Here is a 13825-nt window from a genome sequence, read left to right as displayed (position 1 = left end):
ATGGATTGTCGAAGCTGCATCCATGAGGTAAAATTGAGGAAAAACTATTTGACATCCATGAATAGCTAAACTTAATTTAGATCGGACACCCACCAAGATATAAACTCATGAAGCAGAGAGAGGATTATATTCGCAGTTACAGAGGGAAAAAAAAACCCTAATTACTTCACTTATTCCTGAAAGAACAAATAAACCTGTAGAATTTAAGCAACAACAACATGCTGCTACTTGGAAGACTGGACGTTGTTCTTAGAAATGGAGCTGATGAAATCTTTGAGGTTGTAGATGACAGTGATGTAGAGAGAACAGCTAAGGCATCGAGCGATTTCCTCACCGAGATGTGGATATGTGTAAGCGTCTTTGCAAAGAAATATCCTACATAATTGATTCAAACTCTTAACCTCAGGCACCCTACATCATAAGTCCATAGAACTAACCAACTAGGCGGAGTGGTTCGTTACAGAGTACTCGCTATTCCATGTAAGCACCAAGAAACATGGAGAATGTGTACTTGCACTTGCTCATACAGACGAGATAAATTTCAAACATGATTGATTAATAATAAAGCAAAAGGGGTGACAGAAATTTAGGGAGGTTGGTTTTTTCTTCGTTGTGAGTTGGGAGGAATATATAAATTACAGTAAATTCCACTTAAACCTAGCAGGAAAGCATTTGTTACATTTCTAACTTGGAAAGGTTTCACAAAGTCGCAAATTCTAGTTAAAACAAAAGTATGAACTATGCAAGGAAGAAAATTTATCAGCCTGAGCCATCAGGGAAGGGTTGCAGTGCATCTTGCTTGCCATTAACATAGTATTCCACTGTTGCTTTCATTCGCGTAAGCTTGTCAGGGTGATAACTTAGATGAACAATAACTGGCTTCAACTTGCTGAGGAGGTCAGCATCTTTCCTTACAATCTTAAAGAGGACTTTGCTGTTCATAAACAGATAGAAATCCATTGCTCTCTTGGTAGCATGAAGACCATCATACCCAGGATGTGAAGGGAAAAAAAGTTCCTCATTGAAAACATTCTGATCCCAGAGGTTTGGCTCTCGAGAAAGTCGACCTGTCACCCGATCCAAAAGCTCGATTGAAGCCATTGTTGGTCTCATATAGAAGAAACCAGAGTTGAAAACCCACATACGGGTAGAACAAACATAACGAGATCGACCCATTACAGGATCATCAAAAACATCTATATATCCATATGCTGTCATATTGTCATGACCATCAGACATGGCCTCGACATCCGAATCCCGAACCAGATGATCAAATGGGTTCTGCAGGTACACAATATCAACGTCTGAAAGAAGAACACTGTAACCCATCTGCAAGAACTCCCTCAGGATACGGAATTTAAGTCCCGAAACAGCCATGCTATTATGACTTCTCCCAATTGAATCAAAGCCTTCATCTGGGTCCCTCTTATAGACTGTGACATTATTTTCTTGGCAAAATTTGAAAATCTCTTCATCCAGAGCTAACACTAGGTAATTCGGTATGCCTACTGTCTTGATACTGTTAAACGACACCTCCAGCGTGTCTTTCACATTTGAATTTGCAACTACAACTATAACCTCTCTCTGAACAGAAATCTTTTCCAGTATCTTTGCTAACCTTGGATTAACTGATTCATCAGGAACAACTGTTTGATTTGTTCTTATACCCTTAACAGTGCCAAAAGGCCCGGCTTTTCGTTGCGCGCTATCGTTGTGTTGTTCGGCCAATTCAAGTTTTTCAGTCAGTTCCTTAACCTGCCTGTTCAGTTCAGCAATCTTCTCTGAGGTTGAAATAACCTCATCATTCAACGTGTTGAATAGCTCGGAGTCGGATGATTCGGACGGAGCTGATTCCGCCTAGCAGAGATTGGTACAGATAAAAATTGAAGCTAACAATGCTTTCTCATGTTAAAGACATAACATTGTGACAAAAAAAAAAGTGATTTCAAATCAAAATCATGCCTTTAACATGATCACTCAGGGATAATATATGCCTTCTATCTGCATAAACTAGAATATGACAACATTTTTATCTGCATAAATGGGCCGAGAAGAGCTGGGCTTTTGCCTTCCCAAAGCTCGGTCACCACATTTTTATAGGGCTCGAGCCCAGCTCCGGCTTGGTGTAAAGCCTAGAAAAGTTGAGCATTGGCTCGACTTGTTAAAAAATATCATCGGCTTGTTAAAAACTCGTTTATGTAAAAAAAGTAAAAACCAAATAATTTGTCATCAATTATCGACTTCCAAAATATATACGTAACATCTATTTACATTAATATTTATTACTTTACATTTTTAAATTAATATATTTTAAGTTCGAGCTTGCTCCTCGAATAAAAATGTTTGAAAAGAGACTCAAGCTTGACTCATTTATTAAACGGGTTGGATTCGAGCCGGACCATCCCCAAGTAACATACAAAAAGGTAGACCCGTTTTAAACCCCAAATGAAAATACACTTTAAAACGAAATGTTAAAATAATACTGAAATTAGAATGCTTGATTCAAACCTTTGAATAGGAGTTATCAAGTAGGAGATGAAGACGATTGGAATCAAAAACTCCATTAGGGAAGAAGGCGGCAAATATGCATACAAGAAAGATGACAATGGCTATAGTGATCCCTATTCTCGAATCGCTCGTTGAACTACTTCTCATCAATGGAGCCTCTCTGCGAGCCATCACCGCATGCATTTGCCTTGTTTCTTCAAATTCAACTGGTTTTGGTTTGGACAAAGCATGGCAGGGCACTATATAAAGGTGGTGATGGTGACTCAGATTATTACAGGGCATTTAGTTCATAATTGTGTGAGGTGAACCTGAGAGGAGGAGAAGACAAGTGCGAGGTGAGTGTGAGATGAGTATGAGATGAGCATTGTCATGTTTGGTATAAAATAAAGAGCAGATGAGTGTGAGAATATTAATGATATAATTTCCATATTACCTTTTTTTCATTTTAGAAAATAAAACAATATTTTATAATAAGTATAAAAGATTTTTTACACATCAAATCTCATTATCAGAGAATAGTCATTCTCACTATTTTGGCGAGCTTTGTTATTCTCCACAAGGGAAAATAGAGGGTGGAATGAGTTTGGAATTCCACCCTTCAAAACTCAATCGAACAAGAAAATATATTAATCCCACCCTTATCTTACCCTCATTTCTCTTCAAAACACCAACCAAATACCCCGCTAATGTATTACAACAAACATTTAGAGTTACAGAAATCAGTAGAGTTTGGTACTACAAGTACCCTATTTTGTTTGGTAGGTAGGGAATCATAGACTGAACCAATCAAAATTTTAAGTTTTTTTTAAAATATTCATTTGCTTTAAATTAGAAATTTCACCCACCCAAATCAGGAAACGAAAATTATTCGCTTTGTGTTGATCGGTTCATTGTAGATAACAATACATGATCCATAAAAGACATTTATTGATTGAGAGAAGTTTTAAGTTTTTCTTATCAACCACCTCGCTTGGTGTGAGATTATATATCTAACACTTCTAATTAATTTCTAATAAACCACCTAAACTTAAATTTAAGAAAAAACTGAAATTCCGTATTGTTCAATAATTGATAAGGTATTTGTAATTACATATTTACTTGGAAATAGAGTTATCAAACAACCTAACATGGAAAAACTGACACAAATTTTTAGGGACTATATATTTAAAAAATATATTAATCAATAACATACACACAGAGTTAATACAAATCCTAATATTCAAACTCTTTTCACCCTTGTCGAGTTGTTCTTCAAGATATTCAGGATCGAGTTAGGCATTTTAATAGTTGCTCTTTCTCACATATAAAGAGGTCGGGTAATTATGTAACCCATCACTTAGCTAGATTAGCTCATTCGATTCTACAATATGTAAAAGCTGGTTCTATGCATTGAAATTCTTGTTTTTCCTCCAAAAAAAAATACACATCCTAATATTGAATCAAATGTTATTATTTTTAATTAATGGGATAAGGACAATAACGGTGCCAAACCTATGTATAATTTGGTCCCTAATTGCTAGGGTTAACGGGTTAAGCAAAGCACATCCCAAATTGACTGCCAGTTTCAATTTAAGATCATTACTTTTAATTAATACATAAGGACAATAAGGGTCCCAAACCTAAGTACATTTCGGTCCCTAATAGGTGGGCTAAAGCAAAAAAATAATAATTAATGTTGCATTTGGTACATCCTTTAACCAAGGAATGCTAATGATCATCACACCATTTTATTAACAATCCTATGTTTGGTTGATTTCAGAAGTCGTAATGGGAATTCGTCTTTCCTTTGAAGGAGGTAATGACTATTCCCACCTCCTACCCCATGAATAGTTGTTGCCATCCCTATGAAAATGGTCAATTATTATCTTTTTGCTATTATATATACTCAGTTTATGAACACTGTTTTTAAGATATTATATTGTACAATAATGATCCAATTTTTTTAAAAAGTGTCTCAAAAAACGAATATAACAGTATAATATAAAATAATTCAATAATATATTACTTGATTTTGTTTATAAAGAGATAAAACATAAACACATAAACGTATTTCGATCAATAAATACTTTATTTTCATTCCATTGCAACAAATATTTTACATATCAATCATGTAAAGATCACACTCAAAACAAACCGTGAAACTTGACATTGATGTGGTGTCGGCCTGCGAAACTCTGGCAGTCAAGTCAGCTAATTGCTGAGAGGTTTGTAGAAAATAGAAAGAATTTAGAGAGAGAGAGCAACGTACCTCCCAAAGTTCTCCTCTTTAATGTGGGGGGCCCTTATCTATTTATAGAGCTTCAGATTACGTGATAGACATGTGGACGTTGAGCTGACATGCACTGGGCCTTGGTAAAATTATGGGCTGGTGAAGGAGCTTCCTAGGCCATGGGCTCGTGGATTGACAGTAGAGGACATGGGCCTTCACTGACAAGTATAAATTAGACCCCACTAACGCTAGACCTTGGGTCAACCTTTGCAGGCTTGGAGCTACTACAAAAGAAAATCAACACTAGATTCATCTCATTCTGAATACCCTAACTTGAAGAAGGGGTATGTGATTTACCTTCGGATCCTGAACTTAGACCTTCAATCTGAAAATTATTATTCTAATGATAGCGATGAATACCGAAGAGTGTACTTACAAAAAGGTCATTGTCAACCTCATAACCATAATTTTCAGCAAAGTGCCTATTTGTCAATGACCGGCATAGGTTTAATCCTGATTGGTTCAGTTAGTACCCTGCTTGGCTAGAGTACATCGTAGAAAAAGATGCATCCTTTTGCTTGTATTGCTATCTTTTTAAGGCACAATATAGTTGTTCTTATGCTGCTCCACGTGATGATAATTTATTTGTGGGAAAAGGGTTACGCAATTGAAATTTAAAAAAGAATTGGGGGTCATGAATGAAAGCATGGTAGTGTTATCACGTTGCTAAGAAAAAGCATGGTAGTGATCGATTATATTTAGATGATTTCTACTGGAAGGTATTTTTGCGCTTGGGAATCAACTTGAGATTTACATTCTGAATATGCGCATGTCCGATGTATTTTCAAATGTTTATGGGAGGCATGTTTTGCTAAAAAGATGGTGAAAACAAAAATTAATTTGATATATCCATTGGCATACAAATTAATCACCTTAGCGTTAACTTTACTGGTTGTAAGTGCAACGGTAGAAAGGGCATTTTAAGCTATGAAGATTGTGATACATCGACTATGTAGTTGAATGGGCGAATGACTTAATGATTATTTGATGCCATATATTGAGAAAGATTTTTGTTCAAGTTCCTAATGACAATTAGATGATTAATATAACAGTTGGTTTTCGATTGAAATTAATATAAATATTTTTTATTATATTTTTTTTCACTTTTGGTATAAATTCGACCTTGTATACTGGGTAGGCTGGATCCATCCCTAGATGTGATCATGGGAATCCAACGTGACATAACACATGTAATTAAAAAGTAAATAAAGAACAGAAAAAGAAAAAAAGAGAAAGCCACTGATAAAATTAGGGGTCTTATAAAGCATTTCACTTCGCCACATCTTATCTTTCAGCCCGAGCCATCAGTGAAGGGTTGCAGAGCATCTTGCTTGCCGTTAACATAGTATTCCACCACTGCTTTCATTCGCGTAAGCTTGTCACCGTGATAATTCAGATGAACAATAACTGGCTTCAACTTGCTAAGGAGGTCAGCATCTTTCCTTACAATCTTAAAGAGGACTTGCTGTTCATGAAGACATAGAAATCCATTGTTCTCTTGGCAGCATGAAGACCATCATACCCAGGATGTGAAGGCAAAAATAGTTCCTCATTGAAAACAATCTGATCCCAGAGGTTTGGATCTCGAGTAAGTCGACCTGTCACACGATCCAAAAGCTCGATTGAAGCCATTGTTGGTCTTATATAGAAGAAACCAGAGTTGAAAACCCACATCCGGGTAGAGAAAATATAACGAGAGCGACCCATTACAGGATCATCAAAAACATCTATATATCCATATGCTGTCATGTTGTCATGACCATCAGTCATGGACTCGACATCCGAATCGCGATACAGATGATCAAATGGGTTCTGCAGATACACAATATCAACATCTGAAAGAAGAACACTATAACCCATCTGCAAAAACTCCCGCAGGATTCGGAATTTCAGTCCCGAAACAGCAGAGCCACTATTACTTCTCCCAATTGAATCAAAGCCTTCATCTGGGTCTCTCTTATACACTGTGACGTTATTTTCTTGGCAAAACTTGACAATCTCTTCATCCAGAGCTACAACTAAGTAATTTGGTATGCCTGCTGTCTTGATACTGTTAAACGACACCTCCAGCGTGTCTTTCACATTTGAATTTGCAACTATAACTATAACCTCTCTCTGAACAGAAACCTTTTCCAGTATCTTTGCTAATCTTGGATTAACTGATTCATCAGGAACAACTGTTTGATTTGTTCTTACACCCTTGACAGTGCCAAAAGGCCCAGCTTTTTGGTGCGAGCTATCGTTGCGTTGCTCGGCCAGTTGAAGCTTCAACTCCTTAATCTGCCTGTTCAGTTCAACATTCTTCTCTGATGTTGACAAAACCTCAGCTTTCAACATGTTGAATAGCTCGGATGATTCAGTCGGAGCTGATTTCGCCTAGCAGAAATTGATACAGTTAGAAGGGAAAACAAACAATGTAAAAATTAATCCTAACAATGCATTCTCATGTCGAAGACTTAAAACAGTGATAAAAAGAGTGATTTCAATCAAAATCAGGCCTTAACATGATCACTCAGGATCATATATATATATATATATATATGCCTTATATCTACATAAACTAGCACATGAAAACACTGCCAAAATCTGCAACCAATTCAAACTCGGAGCAGACAAACAAGCATAATAAGTCAACGGTTGCAGAACTAAAATCTATCAAGCAAAAGATACAATCTATGCCATTAAAATTTTAAACAAGAAGGAAAAAAAAAAAGCAAAAGATATTATCGTTGAAATTAATACCAAAAGTAAATAAAAATTAGGGGGTCTAAATGGGCCGAGAAGAGTTGGGCTCACCACATTTTTATAGGGCTCAAGCCGAGCTCCGGCTTGGTAAGGCCTAGAAAAGTTTAGCATGGGCTCGATTCGTTAAGAAATGTCAAAACTCGAGTGCCGCTAGTTAAAAATTTGTTTATGTCAAAAAATTTGTCGTCAATTTTTCAACTATCAAAATAGTTATATTCGTAAAATCTATGTACATTAATATATATATATATATATTTTTTTATGACAATAAGAAACTTGTATTAGAACAAACCAACACAGATTACAGATTACATGATAATAGGAGGATCCACCTCCAAAAACATAACAAGTAAATACAAATCATGTACCAAGAACAAAGAAAAAAAATCCAAAACAATAGCGGGAACAAAGAGATAACTCTTTCTTAGAAGTAGATATATAGTGACCTTGAAGCATCATAATTTGCACTATGGTGCACTGTCACAAAAGCTCCCAAATGATAAGATTGGGGAAGTGAAACACTTTTTTCATAACCTTGAACAAAATTACCAAAAGATGGACGTCGCCTCCAACAAATCTCACATCAACGTCCAGAAAAGCCATATCTGAACGAGTGAGGGAGGAAACCACCCAAACGATGGAGAAAAACACCAGATCTAAGGAGAAAACCTTCATATCTGGAAGGAAAAAAACATAAAAACGAAAAAAGAAAAAAAAACGTAGAGGTACCTTAGGTGAGGAAGAGATGCATCGAATCTCGACTCCTCCCTCATGCCACCATGAAAAAAGAGATGTTGTTTTGAGAGGTTTTTGAGAGATTATCACATTAATATATATTACTTTATATACACATATTTAACTCAATATAAAATAACACGTCGTACTAGAATAATCATCAACAAAGATCACAAAATACTGATAAGCGTTAACTGTAGAAGTTTGAGCAAGACTCCATATATCAATATGAGCAAGATTAAAAAAAAAACAAGAAGTTTAGTTTGACGACTGGAACTCTAACTAGGAAATTAAAGAACGTCAGCTAGCTCTAGCTTCCTTAAATTTGAGCTTGCTCGTCGAATAAACACACTTGAAAAGAAATTAGATTTGCTTGATTCGAACCTTTGAATAGAATTTATTATCAAGTAGGAGATGAAGACGATCGGAATCAAGAACCCCATTAGGGAAGAAGAAGGCAAATACGCATACAAGAAAGATGACAATGGCTATAGTGATCCCTATTCTCGAATTCCTCATTGAACTACTCCTCATCAATGGAGCCTCTTTGCGAGCCATCATCACATGGATTTGCCTTGTTTCTTCAAATTCAAATTCAACTGGTTTGGGTTTGGAGAAGGCATGGCATGGCAATATATAAGGGTGGTGATGGTGTTAAAGTAGTGTAATACTCATTACCATTCCTTGGTTAAAGGGGTGAACAATCATAACCTTAATATCTTAGAATAAACAGAGTTACATAAATCAATAGAACCTATTTTGCCATAAAGATAAATATCCCAGCAATGTGTATAGACGAAAATTAAAGTGCATGTGGAGCCCATCACACTCCACATGCACTTTAAATGTTGTCCATACATCTAACCTCAACAATGGGATCATTGGGATCCCAGTTGCTATGACATCTAACACTGTTTAGGGTTTAGGGTTTAGGGTTTGGGTGGTTCTAGCATTTTGTTTGATATAAAACCAATTGACCGGTTCTTATGACTTGCAAAAACCGAATATATGGTCGGCCTTCCTATTAACTAAGATAACCAAACCGACCGAACTAATTAAATATATATAATTTACATACATATATATTTTAATATTAGTTATTATATTATGTAATACTAATAGTTATTACTTAATAGTTAGTTCTTATTATTTAATATTTAAGATCATTCAATATGGCCCATTGATTATTTGAGTCAAGATGATTTTGACTTTTGCTTTTGGAAGACTCTGTCAGATGGCACATGGCAGTAGGATTTTAACTTAATTGGTGGGTAATTGACCCTCTTTTGGTCCGTCTTTATTCTTCATTGTGAAAGTCTTATGCACGGGAATTATTTTTAAAGAGAAGTCTAACAATAATAAACTCGTCCATAAGCAATGGACAATGAGAAATAGAAAACAAAAAAAAGTAACAAAATCATTGAAATTTTTTACTATTATTCTTAATTAATTAAGCTTTTATTCTTCTACGACCGTCATATCTAAATAAATTGTACATGGTAAATAAACAATATTTGTGGTAATTCCTTTAAGTTCAAGGACACTTCGTGTTGACCACGATGCGTGGTCAAGTCGGCATAGCAAGGACAAGTATAGGTTCCAGGAGACGCACACTTGCATCTACCACTTGCCCTCTTGCATATATTTGGCCTTGATGATAATTGACATCTCACCTCACAACCCGAAGCACAATCTGAAGAAATCCATATCAAATAACTACTGTTAGGGTGCGTTTGGTAAGAGGGTAAGAATTTGGGGTATAATTTGTTACTCATATAAATGTTACAAGGGTAATAATAATTATGGAGAATAAGTGTTACCCTTGTTTGGTAAAGAAGGGTAAAATTTATCCAAGTATTCATTACTCTTGTTTGTTACGACTATACATTACTGGTGTAATACCATTACCCTTGTTTGTTATTATTGTAATGAACAAAACTAGAAAAAAGTGAGATTATGTTTTTTATTGTTACGACTATCATGTACCAAAATTTTAAAAATATAGATACATATGCATATATATACACACACAATCAGACATATATATATATATAATAACAATTGTTAACAATTTCAACAAAATAATCTGATAACATTCAAATCCATGACAAAGACGTAACACAAGAGTAGGGGTCATCATTTGGCCCGCGGGCATAGGTCCGAGCTCGGCCCTGCCCGACCCCTTGGGCGGGTATGGGCTCCATTTTTTGGGTCAGCCCAACCCGAAGCCAGACACCTCAGGCCAATTTTGGCTCAACCCGAGCCCGACATTATTTATTTTTATATATATATAATATGTATATATTTATATTTATATTTATATTTATATAAAATATGTATGTATATATATAATACACACACATACACAGACAGTGCACTGTCTGTGTATTTGTATATATGTATGTGTATTATATATATATATATATATATATATACAGAAATTCTCCTATGTGGACCAAAAGTGTGGACCAAGTTTGTGGACCAAAATCCAATGGTTGTAATCATTCACAACATAAGTGGGGGCCCCACATTTATTATGGGACCCACCACATCTATGGTTGAAAAACAAGTCCACAAACTTGGTCCACATAGGAGAATTTATGTATATATATATATATATATATATACACGGATAGTGCATATGTATATATATGTGTGTGTGTGTATGTATGTATATATATATGTATATATATACACAGACAGTGCATATGTGTGTGTATGTATATGTGTGTGTGTATATATATATATGTGTGTGTGTGTGTGTCTACACACAGACAGTGCATTTGTGAGTGTGTGTCTGTCTGTGTGTGTATATATATACATATATACACATATATATAATATACATATGCACTGTCTGTGTATATATATACACAGATAGTGCATATGTATATATATGTGTGTGTGTATGTGTGTGTATGTATGTGTATATATGTGTGTGTGTGTGTGTATGTGTATATACACACAGACAGTGCATATGTGAGTGTGTGTGTATATATATATATATGTGTGTGTGTTATATATGTGTATATATAACTTATGGGCTTTTAGAATTTTTTATTTAAAGGGGTAATAAGTTGGAGTAAAACTTCTCATTACTTTTTATTACCCAGGTCCCCCCACTAGTAAACTTTATGTGTAAAAAATAAGCTCAATTACTAAAATTTATTACAGGAGTAAAAGTTATACTGACATAACAAACACAAGTAAACTTAAAATTTAATTACCCTTGTAACTATTACACCCTATTACCCTCGTATCAAACGCACCATTAGAGTAGAGATAATATATATATATATATATAGATTTGGTTCACATAGAAGAATTTTTAATTTTATATATATATACATACACACACATTGAATTGATTTGTCATTTTATATAAATAGAGATTTGATTTCGAGATTTTGTAATGTTACTCAAAATATTATTTAATCAAATTGATTATGTTAATTCAGTATTCGTAACTCGTCCGTTTTCTTCTTCATTGAATAACTAGGTTGATACCCGCCCTACACGCGCGACATGTACGAATTTGGAAAATATGTAAACTATCATTTTCATTAGGAAGACTTCTCTTGACTTGAACCTCCAATCAAATTTGGAGAATATGCAAACACCTAGTTTGGACCCAAATATGAAGTTTTGGTTGTCCATATATTCTTATGCGAGTGTGATTACTATTCAATCCACAATATTCCATTGTTTCGAGTTCAAAAAAGAAGAAGAAAGGTCTCATTGACACCTACCGCTTTCAACTTTCAAGTGCAATACATACATGGAGGAGCTTGCACGATTGCGAGATACTGATTTTGCCCGCAATGTATTAATGATTACTACTTAAAAAATAGTATCTTCTGTATAACTATCATACTTGTAAGGGCTCTTCTTGATGTGTAGAATGTGTAAAAAAAATAAATAAAGGACATGATACATAGCAACCACGTACTTAACATATTAAAAACTTAACAACATCGCAAATCTAATAATGTAACTAAGTTGATAAAAAGACAAATTGAAATAAGTTGGCAACTAATATTCAAGTTTGCATTGCCCAAACTTTGCAATGTATCTACATATAATATGCTCATTCTTGATGTGTATATCTGCAGCATATAAATACAAAGATTACTCAGTGTCTTGGTCACAATCATCTACATAATATAATATGCTCAAAATAAAGGCAAGAAACATCATCTTCATTCTCTTCCAAAATCATAAAGAAAGCATAATTTGTAATTCCTTTAGGTTTAAGGACAGTTTGTGTTGACCACGATGCGTGGTCAAGTGGGCATAGCAAGGACAAGTATAGATTCCAGGAGGCACACACTTTTTGCATCCACCACTTGCCCTCTTTTGCATATATTTGGCCTTGATCATAATTGACATCTCACCTCACAACCCGAAGCACAATCTGAAGAAATTCAAATCAACAACTACTGTTAGAGTAGAGATAAGATATATATATATATATATATATATATATATATATATATATATATATATACATATTTTTGGTTCACATAGGAGAATTTCTAATTATATATATATATATATATACATACACACACATTGAATTGTCATTTTATATAAATAGAGATTTCATTACGTGATTCTGTAATGTTACTCAAAAATATTATTTAATCAAATTGATTATGTTAATTAAGTATTTGTAACTCGGCCGCTTTCTTCTTCATTGAATAATCTCTGGAAAAGTGAACAGCAGTGGGGCTTATTGTTTTGGACACCACTGTTATACGTCCGTATGAGAGCGATGCTATACAGCTATTAGATTATATAAGTTGATTAAAGTAGGATCGTGAGCTCATATATCACCTATTTCTTGGAACTTGGATTGCTCGATAGTATTTGTGGTTACCTGAAAATTAAGACCAAGACAGATTGATTTCATTCAAAATTGAAATGAAAAAGAAATTTAAGTTCCATGTTAATTAATATACAAGCAAGTGAAAAAATTACCGTTTGAAAAGAGTCGACAAGGACGGTCAAGTCACCATGTAGGCAATTTGATTGACCAAATTTAATGAAATTTACTCGAGTGATGAAATTGAAACAAATATGAACTTTGGGAGATTGAGTTGGAACATTTTGAAGTTGGGAATAATTATTATTTGACTAAGCTCATATGTGATGTCCTTGAAGTTACAAGATTTTCACTATCCTTGAAGTTCAAAATTTCTCACTTATGTCCTTGATGTTTCAAAAAACTAATAATTGGAGTCCAAAGTGACATAACATGTAATTAAAAAACAAATAAATATTAGAAAAAAACCACAGATGAAATTAGCGGTCTGTTTATCTACGCAAGGTTGCCACCCACTGAAAGTAATATCATCGTTTTACATGAAACTATATGTGATGGGTTTTGCCCAACCCATCAGTCTACAAATCCACCATTGAATCAAAACTTTCTTTTTCATATAACCAAGGAATCACCTAGCCCACCATGCCTTTCGAATAGCTAAGAGAGTGTAAACCTTGGGTTGGCAGACCTATGCTCACAGAAACTACCAACAGGGTAAGTCCTGGGCCGATGCCCAATGCATA

General features: G+C 34.7%; 1 protein-coding gene and 1 pseudogene across 1 annotated transcript; both read right to left on the bottom strand.

Annotated features, from left to right (window-relative positions):
* Positions 1-590: 590 nt before the first annotated feature.
* On the bottom strand, positions 591-2669 carry LOC119983218 (arabinosyltransferase RRA3-like). The gene is made up of 2 exons (XM_038826923.1): positions 2509-2669; positions 591-1857 (listed from the first exon to the last, which is right to left on the bottom strand). Exons 1-2 carry the CDS (start codon positions 2653-2655, stop codon positions 760-762), a joined length of 1245 nt encoding a protein of 414 aa, XP_038682851.1. The 5' UTR covers positions 2656-2669; the 3' UTR covers positions 591-759.
* Positions 2670-5863: 3194 nt separating this feature from the next.
* LOC119982141 lies at positions 5864-7307 on the bottom strand (annotated as a pseudogene).
* Between the last annotated feature and the right edge of the window lie 6518 nt (positions 7308-13825).

This window comes from Tripterygium wilfordii, chromosome 2 (assembly GCF_013401445.1).
Source record: "Tripterygium wilfordii isolate XIE 37 chromosome 2, ASM1340144v1, whole genome shotgun sequence".
Lineage (NCBI taxonomy): Eukaryota > Viridiplantae > Streptophyta > Magnoliopsida > Celastrales > Celastraceae > Tripterygium > Tripterygium wilfordii.
The sequence above is the reverse complement of the archived record's forward strand: the minus strand, read 5'-3'. Positions and strand labels throughout refer to the sequence as shown.

What these genes read in the sequence shown, in the direction of transcription:
- LOC119983218 (XM_038826923.1), bottom strand. Translation starts at nt 2,655, where the DNA reads ATGAGAAGTAGTTCAACGAGCGATTCGAGAATAGGGATCACTATAGCC. An exon ending in TTGATAACTCCTATTCAAAG is followed by an intron (nt 1,858 to 2,508) that starts GTTTGAATCAAG and finishes AATCTCTGCTAG; the next exon opens with GCGGAATCAGCTCCGTCCGA.